Below are 22,459 nucleotides of genomic sequence, written 5' to 3' on the forward strand. Positions count from 1 at the left end.
TGTTGAGGACAACCTGTACTGTCTCCTGCCATTTTTCCCTTTTCTTTTGGTTGGATATTCCTTTTAGGATTTTTTTTAAGACTAATACTTTAAAAACAAAATTCTTTTTGCTAATTATTCTCCCAACTTTTCAATAAATAATGTTTTACAGAATTCTTTATATTAGTCATGATGTCTGCAGCTTGTCCTATGAAAAACTGTACAAAAGAGATAGTTTGCGTCCATCAAACAAATTGATTACATGGCATTAAATTTACAGTTTCTCTGGATAAACATTTAAACTAAACAATGGCGACAGAGAATTAATTGATACAGAACATTTCTGTCCCCAACAATCTAAAATTAATAGATTAATATAGTGCATATAACATAGATGTTTGTGTGGGTAAGAATATCAACCTTGCTGTCAAGCAAAATCAAGCATTTAATCGTGAGTGCCATAGAATCTGCCATCAAACAGGTGGTGAGAAAGTAGGGGAAGTCAGACACAACACAGGTTATGTAGACAGTAATCACAGGGTCAGTCAAAATGGACGCAAATGTGTATATACCAATGCACAGAGTATGAGGAATAAACAAGGTGAATTAGAAATTTAAGTAAATGAGGGCAAACATGATATTGTTGCCATTATGGAAACTTGATGGGATGAAACCTACAAATGAAACATACAGCTAGAGGGATTTAAGTTATTTTTTTAAAAATAGACCAAATGAAAGAGGTGGTAGAGTTGCACTATATATAGGAAATACTTCTCTACAGAAATAGAGCACAACAATGCTGAAAACTGCCTTGAATTGGGTCAATATTGGGGTGGGGGGGGGATAACATTGGTATAGGCCACCAAACCAGAGTAAATAGGAAGCACATCAGAATAGTAATGGTGGATTTTAACTACCCTGACATCCTGAGAGACAAACTGCACCAAGTGGAAGGTCAAACAGATTCTTGATAAACCTATCAAGACAACTTTGTTTCCCAACAAGTAGAGAAGGGACTCAATCAGATTGGTCTTAATTCTCACTAACAGTGATGAAATGATAGAACGAATCTCGTGGGGGAGTGATAATATAATACTGGAATTCCACATTATGCAAGCAATAGAACAAAGTCTTCGATGTTAAAAGAGCTAATTTCAATAAACTTAGAGATAGTTTGGGAATTATTCCATGGATGAGAATCTTCAAGAGAAAACAACTCAAGAAGCTTGGGAAATTTTGAGAAGTGAGATTATAAAAGCTCAGTCTAGCACAAAACCAATGAAGAAGAAAAATAACAGCTCTCAAAAGAAATCAGCATGTCTGCATAAAGAACTCTGATAAATTGAAAGACAAAAAGGACAAGTAAAAAAAAGGGAAAGAGGGGCACATAACTAAGGCAAAGATGAAGTGAGGAAAGCTAATGAAGTAATGTTTGTTACAAAAAAAGTGTCTTTCAACATGTTAAACCTAAAAAGAAGTCAAGGACACAATTGATCCTTTGGTGGCAGAAAATGGGAAGAAGGTGACAAGCACAGGGAGAAAGCAGAACTACTTAACTCATGTTTTTCATCCGCCTTTACACAAAGGAAAAAAACAGTCCAACTTATCAAAAGCAGCACCACAAAAAACAGATTAGGAACACAAGTTAAAATAAGTAAGTGAGCACCTGTCCACCCTAGATGAGAAGACCAATAAAGTATATTGGAGGCTAAAGCATATAAAGAATGGTTGCTGGAATTTGGTATGTCTTTTTTAATGAAAAGAAGGACTAGGGGTAACATGACAGTATAGAGTTTCCTGCCTAAGCAGGAGGTTGGGGTCGAAGACCTCCAAGGTCCCTTCCAACTAAACTATTCTAACCTTCCTATCCTACCCTACCCTACCATACCCTACCCTACCCCCTATCCTAAATGGTGCCCCTTTTGTAATTATTTGAGTTGAATTTGTGCTAAGAACCTGAAAAATATTTCAATGTTCAAAGTAGCAAATTTCCATTTTTCCAATGCTTCATTTACAATCATTAATAAGAAAAATACATGGTTTATAGTTAAGATTATTCAAATACCAGGCTAGTCGAAATATAGAAACGTCTCCAAGTAAAAAGTCTTCTGAAAGAATAATTAGCCAAGGCCCTATTAGCTTGGAACAGTGATGGCGAACCTATGGCACGCAGAGGTGGCACGCAGAGCCATTTGTCAGGGCACACGAGGCGCTGCCCTGTCAACTGACCAGTGCTCATTGTTAAATATTCATGAGCCATGTAAAGTAGGCTCAGCTAGTTATTGTTGCTTCAGCACCTTCTCGGAGGCCAGCAACAGCCTGCTGCTTCCTGATTGGCCGGGACGCAGCAGGAGCTGTTGCCGGCCGAAAGTTACCTTTGATTGGACCAGGGACTTGACAGCAGTTGCTGCCCAAGTCCCGGGTTCCTATTGGTTGTTATGTTAACATAAATACCTTGGCGCGCACCGCGGCCATTGGAATCGCTGTCATAGTTGCCTGTGAATAAAGAAGTTAGTTGCTCACCCTGGTTGTCGCGTCCCTCCTTCCAGACTTCAATACTGGCGACAAGGATGGGATCGGCGATTCCGCGACGCTAGGGTGAAAGAGAGAGAGAGGGGCAGTTAGCTGCCGCCGCGCAAGACCGGCAACGAACACTGCTTGGAAGAAGAAAAGAATTTTTTTCCCCCTCTTCTCTCCCTTCATCCGTCTCTGTCAAGATGACTTCTGCGCTCCCTCTGTTTGCCCCCTTTGGTTCTGCCGGAGAATCCTGGGAGGGTTTTATGGAGAGGTTTGAATGCTACTTGATAGCTTCAAAAAACCAGGCACAGACTGAGGAAGAAAAGTGCAGCTTCTTCCTCTCCTGTTGCGAACCCACAATGTTCGCCTCTGCAAGAGCCCTGGCCGCCCCGAGGCCAGCGTACAAGCTGGGGTGGGACGAACTGATGTCAAGACTAAAAAACCACTACGCCCCCACCCCATCCGTCATCGCACGCCGCTTTGCATTTCGCCGCCGGGTCCAGAAGAAAAACGAATCTATTAGTCAATTTCTCGAGTCGCTCCGCACGGTGGCCGCTCAATGTGACTTTTCTAATTTAGAGGAGAATCTTGTGGAACAGTTTGTGTGCGGGGTCCGCGACGTCAACCTGCGGAGCCGCATGTTCCGCAACCACCAAATCACCTTGCTCCAGGCCGTGGAGACTGCCAGAGCAGCCGAGCTCTCGGAGCAGTCCACGGCCGATATCGAGCGGTTACAGCTTGCTGCGCCTGACCGGCCACCTCCGGAGCCACCAACGCAAACCCATATGATTGATGACGAGTCGCCCTTCGAGGACCCAGAGGAAGACATTGTGGGACAAATGAGGGCACAACCTAAGCGCAAGCCCAAGCCGCAGTCAGCAGCGCAACCCGGTACGAATGTGCCCTGCCGAGGGTGCGGCGGCCGTCACAACCGCACGGCCTGCCCGTTCCGCACCGCTATCTGCCTCAGATGCAAAGGGGAAGGCCACCTGGCTAAAGTTTGCAGGGCCCTCCTGCCGGCACCGTCGTTCCTGCAACCTACGGTCCGGTCCCAGGCGCAGCCGCGCCGCCAGCAGCCGCGGTCCGCTCGGCGGGCTGAAGACTGCTACTCCACCTGTCAGCCAAACGCTTCTGACTGTTTAGCTAACCAAGCCGCTGCGGGAGCCCGGAAGGTCGCAGCCTCCGTCCAGCTGGAAGGTCAGCCTTGCCGGATGGAGGTGGACTCCGGCTCTTCCCGGTCTCTCTTGCCCTGGTCCCTTTTCTCCCGCCTCTGTCCAAAAGTTCCCCTGAGCCAATTGCTGCCCTCTGAGGTTTCCCTGCGGGACTACCAATGGAAATTAATTCCCACTCTGGGCTCTTTCCCTATCTCAGTGCGCTACGGGCCATTCCAAGGGAAATTGCCCATCCTAATTGTTAGGGACGACCTACCGGCCCTCTTGCGCCTGGATTGGTTTCCTGCCCTGGGATTGTCCATTGGGGGGGTGCATCGGGTTGTCCCCTCTTCCATAGAAGACATATTAAAAGAATTTGCCGATGTCTTCGATGGCCAGCTCGGCTGCTATAAAGGCACCTCCATCTCTCTGAGCCTCGATCCCCAGGTTGCTCCCATTAGGCTGAAAGCCCGCAGGGTGCCCTTTGCCTTGAGGGCCAAGGTTGACGCCGAACTTGATAAACTTTTGGCGCAGGGAGTCATCGAGCCCGTGGACCATTCTCGTTGGGAGACACCCATTGTCCTCCCAATCAAGCCGGACGGGTCGGTGAGGATCTGTGCCGACTACAAGTCGACGATCAACTTGGCCCTTCAGGCAAACCCCTATCCAGTCCCTGTAGTGCAACACCTGCTCCACTCCCTGGGGCAGGGTTGCACATTCGCCAAACTGGATATGGCGCAGGCCTATCAACAGCTCCCGGTGGATGATGATGCGGCGGCTGCCCAGACCATCATCACCCATCGTGGGGCTTTCCGTTGTCGCCGCCTTCAATTCGGCGTTTCGGTAGCCCCGGGGATCTTCCAAAGCCTCATGGAGCGGCTGCTCCATGGGCTACCGGGCGTTGTACCGTATTTCGATGATGTTCTGATCACTGCTTCCAGCCGCTCAGAACTCATCGAGATACTCAGGAAGGTCCTCAGTCGTTTCAGGGGCGCGGGCCTAAAACTTAAGCGCAGCAAATGCTCGTTTGCTGTCCCTAAGGTGGAATTCTTGGGCTTCATGATTGACGCCCAAGGCATCCACCTCACGCCTTCAAAGGTTGCAGCTATTAGGAACGCCCCGGCACCCACCTCCAAGGCGGAGCTGCAGGCGTTCCTAGGGCTCCTGAATTTCTACGCCCCCTTCATACCTCACAAGGCGTCACTAGCCGAGCCGCTCCATCGGTTGCTCGACCGATCCGCGGCCTGGCGCTGGGGGAGCCGCGAAGCGCATGCGTTCGCGGCTGTCAAAGAGACTCTGACGTCAGCGGCAGTCCTGATTCAGTACAATGACAGGATGCCTCTGACGTTGGCGTGTGACGCCTCCCCCTACGGGGTCGGGGCGGTCCTGAGCCATGTCCTCCCGAATGGCTCGGAGGCCCCGGTGGCCTTTTATTCCCGGACACTCTCCTCGGCGGAGCGAAATTACAGCCAGATCGACAAGGAGGCTCTGGCTGCAGTGTCTGGGATTAAGAGGTTCCACGATTACCTCTATGGTCGGCCCTTCACTCTTGTCACTGACCATAAGCCACTCCTTGGGCTTCTGGCGGGTGACAAGCCGACCCCCCCATCCTCTCCCCCCGCATGACACGATGGACGGAGTTCCTCGCGGCGTACTCATATACGCTGCAGTACCGTCCGGGCAAGCAGCTAGGGCACGCTGATGCCCTGAGCCGCTGCCCCCTGCCGGAGACCGATACCGCCCCGGTGCCCAGCCTCTCTATCCTCACCATCGCGTCTTCCGGCCTCCCCATCTCTGCCGCGGATGTCGCGGCCTACACTAAGGCCGATCCAATCCTCTCCCAGGTCGCTTCCTGGGTCTTGAGGGGATGGCCCACAGACAAGGTGGCAGAGGGCTTCCGGCCCTTTAAATCGAGACAAGCGGAGCTCTCCCTCCACGTGGGGTGTCTCGTTTGGGGGGATCGGGTAGTGATCCCTGCAGCACTTCGACCACAAGTTCTGTCTCTGCTCCATAAGGATCACCCAGGCATAGCGCGGATGAAGGCGTTAGCCCGTAGCTATGTCTGGTGGCCCTTGCTGGACTCAGAGATAGCGGCCTATGTAGGCCGCTGCACCCCTTGTCAACAGTCCAGGCCCAATCCCCCCGCCAGGCCTGCTCGCGAGTGGGAGGCTCCGAGAGGCCCATGGTCACGCATCCACATTGATTTCGCTGGTCCCTTCCACGGCCAGAATTTCTTGATTGTGGTAGACGCCTACTCTCGCTGGGTGGAGCTGGTCCTGATGGGCTCCACCACGGCTGAGAGTACGGTCCGGGCCTTGAGAAGGCTATTCGCAACACATGGGTTGCCGGACCTAGTAGTTTCAGACAATGGGCCCCAATTTATGTCCACCACATTTCAAGAGTTCCTGGCCGAGCAAGGGATCCGGCATGCGCCCATAGCCCCGTACCACCCGACCAGCAATGGCCGGGCGGAGCGGGCGGTCGCTCAGCGAAGGAGGCCCTGGGCTGAATGGACCGGGGCGACTGGCAGGCGAGAGTGGCGGCTTACCTGCTAAGCCAGCATTCCACTCCCTGCCCTACAACCAACCGACGCCCCGCGGAGCTCTTGATGGGCCGGCGTCTGCGGACTTCCCTGGATAGGCTTCACCCGCTCTATTCAGGGGATCAGCCGAGCAACCTGGGGGTTCTCCCTCCCCGTTCGTTTAAGCTGGGGGACGCAGTCTGGGCCCGCGCATTCTCAGGGGCTACTCAATGGGTTCCGGCCACCATAACCGCCCTGACAGGCCCCTGTTCTTTTAGGGTCGGACTGGCTGATGGATCCCAATGGAGGCGCCACCTGGATCAATTAAGGAGGCGCCTTCCGCCACCGGCTGGCAACCCGGACTCTGCCGAAGACAACACCGCCCTTCCGGGGTTGCCGAATGAGGCCTTCGCTGAACCAGGCCTCGCCTTTCAATTGCCAGGAGCTCAAACCGAAGAATTGCATCCTCGGGCCTTCTCCACACCAGGCCCAGCCTGCCCGAGCGCCCCCTGCAGGGAACACCAACAGAACACTCAAGCCGCCGCAGAAAAGGGCCCACCTATTGCTCCAACCTTCCCCAGTAACACTCCTCCCATGCCTAACACTGTTGTTATGGACGCGCCACCTCGTCCCAGCTTACCATTGTTGTTGAGTCCGCCTTCTGGGCCTTCTCGAGAGGGCGTGCCTTGGAGCTGCACTCCCTTCAGGGAGGAGCTACTACAAGCAGGTCCACCTCCGCCGCCGACTCCTGTAGAACTGTGAAGGTCGGGGCGGGTCCGGCGCCGCCCCGCCTATTTACAGGACTACACATGCTCCACCCGGAGAGCATGCGCGGAGCTGGGGGGAAGGGGTGTTAAATATTCATGAGCCATGTAAAGTAGGCTCAGCTAGTTATTGTTGCTTCAGCACTTTCTCGGAGGCCAGCAACAGCCTGCTGCTTCCTGATTGGCCGGGACGCAGCAGGAGCTGTTGCCGGCCGAAAGTTACCTTTGATTGGACCAGGGACTTGACAGCAGTTGCTGCCCAAGTCCCGGGTTCCTATTGGTTGTTATGTTAACATAAATACCTTGGCGCGCACCGCGGCCATTGGAATCGCTGTCATAGTTGCCTGTGAGTAAAGAAGTTAGTTGCTCACCCTGGTTGTTGCGTCCCTCCTTCCAGACTTCAATACTCATGCATGCACCAGTCAGCTGTTCACCCTTTTTTAAAGCCGCTTTTCGCCCTCCCCAGGCTCCAGAGGCTTTATAGGAGCCTGAGGAGGGCGAAAAGAGCCTCCCCCGCCCTCGGGAGGCCCTCCAGAGGCTTCATGAGCTTCCCTAAAGCTTCCAGAGCGCAAAAAAACATGCCCTATGAGCAAACCGGAAGTTTGGGAACAGACTTCCGGTTTGCTCAGAGGTATTGACTGCTCCGGAGGCTTCAGGGAAGTCTCCTGAAGATCCCTCAAGCCTTCGGAGTGCTCAAAACGACCTTCCGAGCAAACCAGAAGTCACTTCCGGTTTGCTCGGAGGTTTGTTTTGACTGCTCCGGAGGCTTCCTGAAGGTCCCTGAAGCCTCTGGAGGGCTTCCGGGGGGCAGGGGAGGCTCTTTTCACCCTCCCCAGGCTCCTATAAAGCCTCTGGAGCCTAGGGAGGGCAAAAAAACATGGAAAATGGGGGGGGGAGCGCTTGTAGTGCATGCATGCACACTGGGGGGGTGCACATTGCATTATGGGTGCTGCACACCTGCACATGACCCCCCTGCGCTCCCCCCACTTACGGCACGTGAGCCAAAAAAGGTTCGCCATTGCTGGCTTAGAAAATAAATTTGTGCCTGGATTTGGAGGCCAAACAATCCAGCTTTGCACAGGCTAAGAATTGTCTTCAATGGAAAACATTCTTCATTTTCTTATTTACTGTCCAGCCAATGGCTCAGACTACTAGCAGCTTCCTTACAATCTGAGGAGGAGCAGAGTCTCTGTGTATTGATGGTACACCACATAGATCCCTGGTTGAGCTCTCCCAGCACTTTCATGAAGGTGTTGAGGATGAACAGGATAGGTCCATTATTAAATTCATGTATTTTCTTATCTTTATCTTCTATATCTTCATTCTCCCCTTTAATTTTGGGGGCTCCAACCCTATCATCTTTTGCTGTGAGGAAGACTAGTCTTTCCAGCTTCTTCTCAATTCTCCCACATCCTTCCAATAGATTTTGAATTCCAGCCAAAATATTTTGGAATGTTAAGGTTTCCTCATCCAAGTATTGACCCATGTTTCCAAAAGAGAAGAGAGAAAGAAAAAAAAACCCAATAATGACTGCCAGTCTAGACTTCCAGGCTTCTCTTAGCTTTTATTTTATTTAAGTTGAGTTAAACACAAGTTCTTTTATGCTCTTCAAAGGGGAAGGGTTCTGTCCCCGCATTTCCTTCCTTCCTTCCTTCCTTCCTTCCTTCCTTCCTTCCTTCCTTCCTTCCTTCTTTCTTTCTCTGCCAAAATAGTTCTCAGAGGCGCCTGTGAAAACAGTTGGTGCCCTTGGTTTTTTATCAGTTTCTGCAAACAAGTTGCAAACCCTTCAGCTGCAGAGTTAGTAAAGTCAAATAAAGAAAGAGATACGTTGTTTCAGAAAAAAGAACCTCCGACTGGGAGTTAATTTTCACCTTCTGTAGGAAACAAAGTTCTTTTAGATTGTTTCAACAATTCAACAATAGATTGTTGAACATTTCAATCCACAAAAAATAGTTACAATGAAAAAGGGAAAAAAAAACCTTTCCACAGCGATCCCATTAGGATTATTTTCGCAGCGCAATTCTTTTGTTTAAGGATCAATTTGGCTTTAAGGAAACATTTCTTTGGGCAGTCTTTAGCAAAATAGAAAAAATACCTCACCGATGGACTCACTTTCTCTTTTCACTTCCTTCCTCCCAGAGCGTCCCGACTTCATCAACCTAGGGTCTGCTTGTTTACAGCGGGCTTGAAGCACTTCCCTTGGGTTTAACAGGGATTTTGCGATATCCCTGAGACCAGCAAGACTTTGTCTTCCTGATCACTGTCTCTATGGGACGGTTTAGGTCTCAATGGACTCCCCCAGTGGCAAAAGTGTCAACGGCGGTCTCAGAGTGTCGAGACCGCACGTTGTAACATTGTGACGTGGCTCCTCCTTCCACAATGAAGAGTATTTTGATGAGGGTTTGCTGGCTGTTTGGTAGATCAGTTGATCCAAAAGAACAGGGCTTATTTAACCTGAATGGCACTGAAAGTCCTACAAAGAGTGCCTAAAATCTTTCTTTAGTCAAATGCTTTTTGTTCTGTCAATTTTGTCATCTAAACCACCGATCCTTGCTAAACATAGCCATTTATCCTTTTTTATTTTTTTATTTTTTATTTTCAAAACAAACACAACACATCCTTCTTTACATACTGTAGAAAGTGTATCAGTTGGTTTCAGAAAGACTTTCGTGCATCTCTTCAGTCAACAATCATAATTCATATTAACTCAAGTATTTTAACTCAGATATTTATACATGTTGCCATCATCATTCCTCCATTTTCATTTGACTATAATTGTTTAAACATCCTTCATCATAAAATATACCAAGATTTACCACATAACTACATACTGGCATTTCATTTACTATTTCCAAAATCCTCCATTAACACTGAATCCTTATGTCCTATTCTAGCTAAACATCCATAATATTTAATAATAACATTTTCTGTTCCTCCTTTCCAAATCACTGTTTACAGTTTACATAGAGTTGCCTTATGTTGTACCCATACCTATATATAGATTGTTACCATTATCTCTCCTTTATTTAACTATATCGTGTATCAAAACATTTCCCCCCTAATAATCAAGACTTTAACTGTGTCAGGGCCCACTCCACTCCATAATTAGGAAAGAAGACTAAGAGACTCCATGGGTTGGAAATCCAAAGTACTTTTACTAATTATAAATGGTAAGCGGGCAGTAGTGAAGCAAGATCTGAATAATATGGCGCGAAAGCAATTGATATATAGGCAAACCCGTTCCCCCCCCTTAGGATCAAAGCTCCAGTCCAATCATAAGTCCTTCAAATGTCAGGTGTGAGATAACTTCAAAAAGACAGGCCGAAGATGGAATGTGTAGGCCGTTGATGCAGGCGGGAAACACGTACGCATGCGTAATTCCCAACGACTGGTACATCCTAGAACATTCCTCCAGCACATCAATTAAATCCCTCCCACATACACGCCCCCCCTCCCCGTTTCATGGCAGCTGAAGCAACAGCAAAGCAGAAGCTGACATCCGGCCGTCCCCCGGAAAAAGGCTGTCAGGCCTGGAAGAAAACACAAACAAAACAGACAAATAACAAAACAAATGAAAAAGGGAGGGGAGAGAAGTCAAGGCTTGTCGGGATAAGAAGCATAAAATTTCTGGAGTAAGCGGGGCGCACGAACGTGGGACTTATCAACCCATTCAGTGTGGGAGGGGGGAAAATGTTTCCAAGCCACAAGGTATTGGATGCGATTACGGTGCCGACGGGAATCAAGAATGTCACGAATTTCAAAATGATGTTCCCCATCCACAAGTAACGGAGCAGGCGGAGGGTCATCTGCGGGCCTTAGGTTGGACACCCGAACTGGTTTGATGAGGTTAATGTGGAACACTGGGTGGATACGGTTGAGATGCTTGGGCAATTGCAAACGAACAGAAACAGGATTGATAACTTTCACAATTGGGAAAGGGCCAACATATTTGGGACCCAATTTCTTCGATTTTTGTGTAGAATGCAAGAATTTTGTAGACAAATACACTAAATCCCCAACGTGGTACTCATAGGGCTGAGAGCGTTTCTTATCAGCCTGCTTCTTATGAGCCTTATGGGCAGCGTCCAAGGTGGAAAGAGTCAGGGGCCAAAGGCGACTGAGACGCTCACTCCAGTCTGCAACGGAAGGAACCTGAGGCTGGGCCGTAGGCAGTTCGGGAATAGGAACAAAATCCTGGCCGTAAACGACCCGGAAAGGGGTGAAGCCCGTACTGGAGTGAACCGAATTGTTATAGGCCACTTCAGCATGCGGTAACAAGTCAACCCAATCGTCCTGTTGATAATTGATAAAACAACGTAAATATTGTTCAAGGACGGAATTAGTACGTTCACAGCCGCCATTAGTCTGAGGATGGTAGGCGGAGCTAAGGCCTTGGGCGGAACCAATGCGTGCGAGGAACTCCTTCCAAAATTTAGATGTGAATTGGACTCCACGATCGGAGATAATACGGTCGGGAACCCCATGTAACCGGTAGATGTGGGAAAGAAATAATTTAGCCAATGCCTTGGCGGAAGGAATTTTGTGGCAAGGCACGAAATGAACTTGCTTGGAAAACAAATCAGTGACCACCCAGATGACGGTGTGCCCCTGGCTCTCGGGGAGGTCAACAATGAAGTCCATAGAAATCTCCTTCCAAGGTGCAACCGGGCGTGCGACAGACTGTAGAAGTCCCTGCGGTTTCCCCGGCGGCTTTTTGGCGGCAGCGCAAACTGGGCAACTGGCCACATAAAGTTCAATGTCCTTTTTTAAAGAAGGCCACCAGAATTGTCTCTTTACAAGGTGCAAAGTCTTTACGAATCCAAAATGACCCGCCATCCTGGAGTCATGAGCGCGACGAAGGACGACAAGTCGTAGGGAAGCGGGGACGTATAATTTAGCACCTATCCACGGTAGATCGTCTCTCATGGTGCACTCGTCCCGATGGGCCAGGAACCAGTCGTCTTGAGGAAGAGCCGCTTTGAGGTCAGAAAGTAGATCGTGAGGCACTACCTCCTGAGCTTTGGTCTGCTGACGTGTGAGTACCGGAGCTGCCAAGAGCGGTTGGACGATACTCAGTTTGGAACAATTATACTGAGGTAATCGGGACAAAGCATCGGCCATGAAGTTCTTTCCGCCCGGGATATACTTGAGAGTGAAATTGAAACGGTTAAAATATTGGGCCCACCGCATCTGTTTGGGGGAGAGACGCCGAGGTGTGCGTAACGCTTCCAAGTTCTTGTGGTCAGTCCACACTTCAAATGGGTGTTTAGAGCCTTCGAGAAAATGGCGCCAAGTAGCGAGGGCCCAACGGACCGCAAAAGCCTCCTTCTCCCAAACCGCCCAGCGCCGTTCTGTGTCAGTGAGTTTACGTGAGGTGTACGCGCAAGGCTGTAAGTTACCTTGGTCATTGGCTTGTAGCAGAACGGCCCCAACAGCGACATCACTGGCATCCGCCTGGACGACGAAAGGCTGGTTGAGATCAGGATGTTTAAGAACTGGTTCAGCGGCAAAAAGGCGTTTAAGTTTTTCGAATGCCGCCTGGCATTCCATGGTCCAGTCCAAAGGCTTATTGGGTTTAGGCTTCGGGTCGCCTTTAGTCTTGAGTAAATTAGTGATAGGGAGAGCAATGTTGGCAAAAGAGGGAATAAATTGACGGTAGAAATTAGCGAAACCCAAAAATTTTTGCAACTGTTTACGAGTTTTGGGAGCGTCCCACTCAGTGACCGCCTTCACTTTTTCAGGGTCCATTTCAACGCCATTCGAGGAGATACGGTAGCCCAGATAGTCAATAGTCGTTTGGTGAAACTCGCACTTAGACAATTTGGCATATAGGTTGGCAGCACGGAGTTTTTTCAAGACAGTGCGCACCAGATTGACGTGGTGGTCGTAAGAGCGAGTATAAATGAGGATATCGTCTAGATAGACGATAACGCCCTTATAGAGATGATCGTGGAGGATCTCATTAATGAATTGCATGAACACAGCAGGAGCCCCCTGTAGGCCAAAAGGCATAACCCGGAACTGGAAACAACCAAGAGGGCAGTTGAATGCGGTCTTCCATTCGTCCCCTTCCTTAATGCGTACTCTATAGTAAGCTTCCCGCAGGTCCAATTTTGTGAAGATGCGGCCCTTCCCAAGTTGCGCTAACAAGTCCTTCATCAGTGGTAGTGGGTAGAGGTTTTGAGTACAGATTGCGTTAAGGTTGCGAAAGTCACAGCACAAACGAAGAGACCCATCTTTCTTTTCACGAAATAGGACAGGGGCAGCCACTTTGGGTCGAGCCGGTTCAATGAAACCACGATTCAAATTTTTGTCAATGAAAGAACGCATCTCCTCCATTTCCCTGGGTGACATGGAGTAAATGCGGGGTTTTGGGAGTTTGACCCCGGGTAAAATGTCAATGGAGCAATCAGTAGGCCTGTGGGGGGGTAGAATGTCCGAAGATCGCTCGCTGAAGACGTCCCTAAGATCCAAATATTCTTTCGGGATTTTTTCCTCTCCTGCAATCCTCTCCTGCCCTCTAGCGGCTACTTCAGGAACATCAGTGAGGTCAGGTTGGTCCGGAGAGCCCTCCCCCACTGGAGGCACCTTCGAGCGAACACGCAAGCGGCCTGTCCGCCAATTTATGTGAGGGTTCCACTTCCGGAGCCATGGGATGCCCAAAATGAGTGGTCTGTCCATGCCAGGTGCGACCACAAAAGAGATTAATTCAGTGTGGGTACCCATTTTCATTTCCAAAGGCTCAGTAAAAAAATGGGCGGGCCCCCCCCCCGCAATCGAGCCATCTATTTGGCAAAACACAATCGGGGTTTTCAAAGTGCGCAATTTGATACCCAATTTTTCTACCATGGCGGGATTGATCATGGATCGGGAACAGCCAGAATCAAGTAAAGCTAGGAGGGTGGTAGGGGTCCCCTCAGGAGGAACTTTTAATTCAATAGGGATGAGAAGGGGCCCCTTGTTTGAACTCACCCAGCGAGGCGATGTGTCGTCATCAGAGTCTTCAGAAGAAGAGGAGTTAGCATCTGCGTCACCCTCTAATGGCTGGGCAAAAGGAGGGGGGTTGGTTTCCCCAGCGAACGCTGTCTCCTTCTTCTTCTTATCAGGGCCCCTGGCAGGCTTGTCCTCACGTCTGGGAGGGGGTTGGGCAGAGAGAGGCAGTTTTGCCCGGCATTCGGGGGCGGTGTGTCCAAGCTTGCCACAACGAAAGCATGTTAACGGCCTGGAGGAGCCAGAAGGGGGCCCTCTTGCGTCGCCTCGTCGTTTGGAGAACGATTGCGTAGTAGGAGGGGGGAGGGACCGGGCAGCCTTCTCCTTCCGCTTCCTTCTTTCTTCAGTGGCATAACGCAGACGGATTAAGTCAAGCTCGGCGTCTGCAGCATGCTCAAACCACGTGATTAAGCGTCTTGGCAGGTTATGATTGACACATTGTTGATAAATGTCTGCGTTCAACCCTTCGGCAAATCTGTCCAGAAGGGCGTCCTCCCCCCATCCTCTCATGTATTGTGAGAGACACTGAAATTCCTGGATGTATTGGGCGACAGGTCTATCGTCCTGGTCAAAGGTTAAAAACTTCAATTTGTTCCGCTTCTCAGTTAATGGGTCATCAAAACGTTGACGGAAAGCCTCCATAAAACGGTTGAAATTCCCCAAGAGGGGAGATCCAGACATGTGCAAAGCAGTCGACCACGTAGCCGCTTCACCATCCAAAGATAAAAGAATCATTCTGACCCTTAAAGTGTCAGATTCAAAGTCCCGCCCATAAATTTCCATGTAGTTAAAAACTTGCATAAGAAAGGAGGGAAGGCTAGAAGAATCCCCCTTAAAACGTACAGGCAAGGGAGGGATTTTAGCCATTCGATGTCTTCGGGGGGGAGGCTGGGGGGGAGGTCCTCTTTGATCAGCGAAACCTCTAGCCGCAGGGGGAGATGCGGGCCGAGGGGGGGGGGAATCCTGGCGTGGGTAACGTTGCCAGTTTCTCCAGTCTCTTTCCTCCTCCCCCCTTCTCTCTTCCAAAAATGTTTGACCCCAATAATCAGGTAATTCACTCCGGTGGGGTTTTCTCATCGGGCCCCGGTGCTGATAGCCTCTCCATTCTCCTTCATCGCCCCCTCTGCTTTCCCCACAGTACCTTTGGTTCCAATAGTCAGGGACTTCACTCGCCTGAATTTTGCTCACAGCACCTGGCTCCAGCGAAGTTTGTGGAGGTGGTCTTTGGGTGAGCCCAGCATTCCAGCTTGTCTCTATCTCTCTTTGCCCCGCTGAAATTGACCAACGGGGTGGGGGGGAAGGTTCAGGCTGACTGGAAATTTGCAGTTGAAATAAATCTTCGTGCAGAGGTCGGTCAGACGGGCTGGGCTGGTGTAAAGAAAGGTCGGGAGGTCCTAGTTCACTGGAATCCCCTCCAGCTGCGCCCTCCTCCTCTTTGGTCGGAGAAGACATTCTTTCCCTTCTCGGCAGACGTAAATCTCCTGGAAAGGGATATATTCAGATCTTGCTTCTTGTCAGGGCCCACTCCACTCCATAATTAGGAAAGAAGACTAAGAGACTCCATGGGTTGGAAATCCAAAGTACTTTTACTAATTATAAATGGTAAGCGGGCAGTAGTGAAGCAAGATCTGAATAATATGGCGCGAAAGCAATTGATATATAGGCAAACCCGTTCCCCCCCCTTAGGATCAAAGCTCCAGTCCAATCATAAGTCCTTCAAATGTCAGGTGTGAGATAACTTCAAAAAGACAGGCCGAAGATGGAATGTGTAGGCCGTTGATGCAGGCGGGAAACACGTACGCATGCGTAATTCCCAACGACTGGTACATCCTAGAACATTCCTCCAGCACATCAATTAAATCCCTCCCACATACACGCCCCCCCTCCCCGTTTCATGGCAGCTGAAGCAACAGCAAAGCAGAAGCTGACAAACTGTATCTAACTTAGTTCTTTTTTATTAACCTTTATATATAATCCAAAAGGATTTCTAATCTTCCTTTCATGGGTACCATTCAATATTCATATCTAATTATTACTTATCATAACACTACACATTGTATACATTAATAACTTTATCAATTATTTATTTAACTATATCTATTAAATTTCACTAAGTTTAAATAGTTTTAAATTGTGCTCTTCCATCTATCAACCTGTATCTTTCCAGTAGCAAAACAGTCTCATATCTTCTGCCATTTGTGGTGTCAGTCCTCTAATCATCTCCATAATCAACTTTGTATGGACTCCTCTTAGCAACTCCTTGCTTATAAAATCTCTCATGTAATTTCGATGCCCTTCTTCTGTTTCCTTAATCAGCTTATCTTTGATTGTCAGTAGTGTTATCAATGCTATTGCTAATAAAATTTCTCTCTTTAAATCCATAAATTCTTTTGCTTTTTCTTCTTCCGTATCTTGCCATCTAGGGTAGATTTCCCCTCCAATTAGTTCCTGTTTCAGTATTCCACTCTTTCCATTTTCAGAGACAAACCAATCACCATAAATATCAGCAAATTTAATTTCTTTTTATTCATTTTCCTCTTCTGTTTTTAGGGGTTTTAACCACCACTTTTTCCACTTGATAAACATCCTCAACTTCTTCATCATATTTTGCTGTTAGATGCTCTAAGTCTTCCAGCTTCTTCTCTATCCTCTCATATGTATTTGATAATTTCTATATTTCTGAGAATATCTTTTACAGACTTAAAGTTTCTATCTGCTATTGAAATTGTGCCATTATCTCCAGGTAACAAACACTGATGTTCTAGCTTGGAAGGTTAATAAGATTAAGCATAGATTCACAATAACATTTTATTTTCACTTTTCTCTGGTTAAAGATATACTTCAAAGGGACATCTGTATGCTTTTCTTCTTATTACTCTCTATAAACATGTAGCAAGAACTTGGAGTGCCAAGCCAGGATAATCAGTAAGACAAACAAGTGTTTCATTTCCAATACACAAACCTTTCAGCCTCTGAGTAGCAGTGTTATTGTTGCAATGCTCGTTATTTCTTTTTGTATCTTTTTTGTATTTCAAGTTTTAAAAAACGTCCGATTCTTGAATGAGTTAGAAGAACACCCACAGTAATGAAAGAGGAGAATTTTAGTCCATAGGTTACAAAGAATAATAAAAGAAAAAAAATAGAAGAAGAAAACTTAGTCCATTTGTTTTGAAAGGCTTGCATAAATTCCATCCATGAAGATAGCATTTAAAAAGTAAGATAACCCACTGTCCAAAATCATTCCAAATGTAATTCCGCCGCTTATTTCTTTTCCAATTTAAATTAATTTTAAGTTTTTTATAGGCATTCTCTTCTTAAAACGGTAAAAATTCATCACCAGCTGGAAACACTTTCTCTTTCCCTATCCTTCTGTTTTGGAGATGCCCTGACTTCCTCAGCCTTGGCTGAATTTTTTGTTGCTAGCTTGAAGAACTCTTGCATCGATCAGGGGCTTTGTGATGTCCCTGAAGTCAGCAAGATGTATTCTTCTTGTTCACCGTCTCTTCAGGAAGGTTTTGGTCTGATTGGACCACCCAGCGACAAAAGTATTGTCTGCGGTCTCGGAGCATCGAGACTGCACGTCCGTATCGTTGCGACCTTGGCTCCTCCTCAACATAGCAATTTATCTTGTCTATGTTTGCTTTAGAAATTCTTAATAATAGGAAAGATCCTGCAGTTCTTCCTTGGTCTGTATTTTTTTCTCCCTTTCAGGAGGTTCTTCTGCCCTTTGAGGAAGTGGCTGTTTATTTCTCCGAGGAGGAGTGGTCTCAACTGGATCCTGACCAAAAAGCTCTGCATTGGGAAGTCATGCTGGAGAATTATACGAATGTGGCCTCTCTTGGTAAGAGTTTCCTACTCTCCAGGCAGAGAGTTCAGGAAGACATTTTTTAGTTAGATGCCATTAGCTAGTTCTTATGAAAACATTTATAAATTGAGATCTTCAGAGGGAGAAGGGAAAGTTGTGTTTTTCTAGAGCTCCAAAGAAGGAAATAGGTTTATGGCATTTTGTTCAGATATATCCTAGCTAATTTATATTTATATATAAACATTTTATGACAAAATAATTCCTTGGTTTGAGGTAATGCCAAATTTCATCACACAGATTTCAACTATTTTGGCCCAGATGCTTCCTATCAAGAGTTGCCATTCAGGTTTTTTTAACTTAAATGTCTTTTCCAAGATTTTATGCCTCATCCAAAGAGATATTATCATTTCTATACCATGCCAATATTAGGATACAAATATGCAGTATATATTAGAATTTTGCACAATACCAGAAGGCAATCAATATGACTTCTGACAGAGTGATCTTTTTCCCTAACCTTTCTCCCACTTTCATTTCTCTTTCCCTTTGAAGGTGATAATGAGAATGAGAATAAAGACTCTGCAGAACCAGTCAAAGTGTTCAGAAAAGGAGATGTAATGGAGAAACCTGCAATTCAAACAGATTTCCAAATGCAGGAGCGAAACCTGTTGAATAATTGGAATAAGGAAAGCTCATGTCCTTCGATTGTTGCTCAGATGCAGGATTTTATTGATCAACAAGAAAAACTAAACAATAAATATATTGAGAAAGGTGTAAGAATCTTGAAAGAGACATTAGATGTAAATGGACCCTGTCCATCACAAGCCAAAGGAGCAGAAAATATGGACAAAGACAGAGAAAAAAATACAGTTGGATGTTCACACTTTCTCAAGAAAATGGGTCTCTTGAATCACAGAAAAGTTTTCACATTGGAGAGAAGACAAATAAATGCAATGAACATGAAAGCAAAACTGTTAATAAAAGGACATCCAGAAGAGAGAAGCCATATAAATGCATGGAGTGTGGAAAGGGCTTTAGCCAAAAGAGCAACCTTATTACCCATCAAAGGATCCACACAGCGGAAGAACCACATAAATGCATGCAGTGTGGAAAGGGCTTCAGAACAAGCAGTACACTTACATGCCATCAAAGGATCCACACAGGGGAGAAGCCATATAAATGCATGGAGTGCGGAAAGGGCTTCAGAAACGACAATGATCTTACATGCCATCAAAGGATCCACACAGGGGAGAAGCCATATAAATGCATGGAGTGTGGAAAGGGCCTTAGCCAAAAGGCTCACCTTATTACCCATCAAAGGATCCACACAGGGGAGAAGCCATATAAATGCATGGAGTGTGGAAAGGGCTTCAGAAAAAGCAGTAATCTTATAAGCCATCAAAGGATCCATACAGGGGAGAAGCCATATAAATGCACGGAGTGTGGAAAGGACCTTAGCCGAAAGGCTCACCTTATTACCCATCAAAGGATCCACACAGGGGAGAAGCCATATAAATGCATGGAGTGTGGAAAGAGCTTCAGAAGCAGCAATGATCTTACATGCCATCAAAGGATCCATACAGGGGAGAAGCCATTTAAATGCATGGAATGTGGAAAGGGTTTCAGAAAAAGCAGTGTTCTTATAAGCCATCAAAGCATCCATACAGGGGAGAAGCCATATAAATGCACGGAGTGTGGAAAGGGCCTTAGCCGAAAGGCTCACCTTATTACCCATCAAAGGATCCATACAGGGGAGAAGCCATATAAATGCACGGAGTGTGGAAAGGACTTTAGCCGAAACATTCACCTTATTACCCATCAAAGGATCCACACAGGGGAGAAGCCATATAAATGCATGGAGTGTGGAAAGGGCTTCAGAAAAAGCAGTGATCTTACAAGCCATCAAAGGATCCACACAGGGGAGAAGCCATTTAAATGCATGGAGTGTGGAAAGGACTTTAGCCAAAACATTCACCTTATTACCCATCAAAGGATCCACACAGGGGAGAAGCCATATAAATGCATGGAGTGTGGAAAGGGCTTCAGAAAAAGCAGTGATCTTACAAGCCATCAAAGGATCCACACAGGGGAGAAGCCATTTAAATGCATGGAGTGTGGAAAGGGCTTCAGAACAACGAAAGATCGTGCAACCCATCAAAGGATCCACACAGGGGAAAAGCCATATAAATCCATGGAGTGTGGAAAGGGCTTCAGAACAACGAAAGATCGTGCAACCCATCAAAGGATCCACACAGGGGAGAAGCCATTTAAATGCATGGCGTGTGGAAAGGGCTTTATCCAAAATGGTAACCTTATTACCCATCAAAGGATGCACATGGGAGAAGCCCTATAAATGCAGGGAGTTTGAAAAGGGCTTCAGAACAAGCAGTAAACTTACATGCCATCAAAGGATCCACACAGGGGAGAAGCCATATAGATGCATGAAGTGTGGAAAAGACTTCAGAATACTCACTCAACTTACATCCCATCAAAGAATGCACACAAGTGAGTAACCATATAAATGCATGTAGTATTGAAAGAGCTTCAGAACACCCAATAGTCTTTTTTCCCATAACACGATTCATAGACTGGAGAATCCCCAATACAAAGATACATTTGGATGAGAATGTATGCTAATTATTGATTTAATGAGTTCTACTGTATGTATTTTTTATTTTTTATGATTTATACATTTTTGAATGTATCTGTATATACAGTATATAAGAATGTCAAAGTGGCGGCTCACAAGCTGGTTGTGTCACATGGAGGATACGCCCACCCCAGCTCTGCTAATAGGGAAACTGTTGCAATAGGTCACGTGACGGCCATGTGACACATGGAGTTTGAAATCCATGGTATATACGTTCATTTTAATTTATTTTTTAAAATTAGCTTCCTGTTTCCTGTTTCCCAACTTCCCCATAGAGGTAAGCCAGAAGGGATAAGACCTGTCAGCAGTGTCAAATAATTATCTAGAAAAAAAACAAGTATTATGTGTAGGATGGATGAATAAAGGAGAAGCTATGGTTGAAAGATAGAAAGTGGATAAGAGAAACAAGGAGATAACAAGAGAGTCCATGGGAGGACTGTAATTTAATTATATAATAACCAAGGAAACTTAATAGTTGAAAGTTGCAGTTATGGTGAGAAGCTTACTCGGGTTTCAACCAAGGTTTAAAAACGTTTCTGCCCCTTGTTCTTCTTCCCCAGTTTTCTTTTGTCCTGCTGTGTAGTTTTATGTCTCCCAGGTTTGTTTCACCTCCCTCCCTGAACACAGAGGAGTTGCTTCTGATGGATTTCCTCTTCACCTTTATGCAGCCTAAGTTCTGAGAGGTTGCAATTAGCTAAAAAGTGGTGAGCAAGAAACGGATGGACTAAGTTTTCTTCTTCTCTCTGTGTGATTCTCTGTAATTTACAGATTAAAGTTTTCCTCTTTATTCCTGTAGCTATTTACAAAAAGAAACTCCTTAATAATAGCAGTAGACTTATATACCGCTTCATAGGCCTTTCAGGCCTCTCTAAGCGGTTTACAGAGAGTCAGCATATTGCCCCCAACAATCTGGGTCCTCATTTTACCCACCTCGGAAGGATGGAAGGCTGAGTCAACACTGAGCCGGTAAGATTTGAACCGCTGACCTGCTGATCTAGCAGTAGCCTGCAGTGCTGCATTTAACCACTGCGCCACCTTAAGAGTGTCTAAGCTCTTAAAGTAGTAGAATACTCTTTGAATATTCAAAACGGAAGGTTTCTTCTTTTCAGCCATACAATTAGAGGTATGCAATACCCTCAATCCAGCCACACTCTTGCCCCAGGTGGATACTGAATTGCACCATGATTGTGTACAGGTAGATACACTGGTAGATTTTATGTCATACTGTGTAGTAGGCAAAGATCTCTATTCCGCTATCTCCAAGCTGTAGCCCCTTGCCTGATTTGTGTCCGAAATAATCAAAAATTACACAGTGCCCACCCCTATGAGTCCAACTTAACAGCAACTACCCAGGGAAAATTTGAGAAATAGACTTCAAATAGAAAGCAAGGTTTTAAGTATATTTTGGGGACTAGAATGTACCTTCACAGGATGGCCTGAGGCTTTTGCTTGCAGGACAAATAAAGATCATGAAGTCGTAAACATCCTATTGGAAGAAATTATTTCTAGGTTTGGGCTGCCAAATAATATATCATTTGATTGTGACCCATATTTCATAGCTAAATCTGTGCGAACAGTTAAACATCACTTGGAAGCTTTACTCAACCTACCACTTGGGAATTCGTCCTATGGAAAAATTGTAATGATTTACAAAAACAACAGCTAGCTAAGCTATGCCAGGAGGCTCACCTGTCCTCACCGCAAACTTTGCCACTCGCGTTGTTGGGGCTTCACATTGCACTTTGAAAGCAAATAGGCTTGAGCCTCTTTGAGGCCCTTTTTGGGCGACCACATCCCTCCTTAAAGGCAGAGGAGAGGTCCATCCCACTGGTGGGAGTACTGACCTTGTACCAATATGTAAGACAACTTGCTGGGGTTATGAATTTTCTTTCTGCAGGACTAGATCGTCTAGTGCATCCATTTCAGCCTGCAGACTGGATACTTGTAAAGACGTGGGGACCAACAATCTCCTTGGATCAGCAGTGGAAGGGACCATTTCAAGTGCTTCAGACCACCTATACAGTACTAAAAGTGGAAGGCCTGGCATCTTGGATAGATCACTTCCAGAGTGAAGAAATACCC

The 22,459-nt window shown here is 46.6% G+C and overlaps 1 protein-coding gene across 1 annotated transcript in view; it reads left to right on the forward strand.

Annotated features, from left to right (window-relative positions):
- The window catches only part of LOC116502676 (zinc finger protein 208-like), an 89,492-nt gene extending 68,325 nt beyond the window's left edge, over positions 1-21,167 (forward strand). The window contains 2 exon segments of the mRNA XM_032208563.1: positions 18,724-20,013; positions 20,096-21,167. Of these exon segments, the coding sequence (XP_032064454.1) occupies positions 18,724-20,013; positions 20,096-20,240 (1,435 nt within the window). The 3' untranslated portion in view covers positions 20,241-21,167.
- Positions 21,168-22,459: the final 1,292 nt, after the last annotated feature.

The sequence above is a fragment of the Thamnophis elegans genome, chromosome 2 (genome assembly GCF_009769535.1).
Source record: "Thamnophis elegans isolate rThaEle1 chromosome 2, rThaEle1.pri, whole genome shotgun sequence".
NCBI lineage: Eukaryota > Metazoa > Chordata > Lepidosauria > Squamata > Colubridae > Thamnophis > Thamnophis elegans.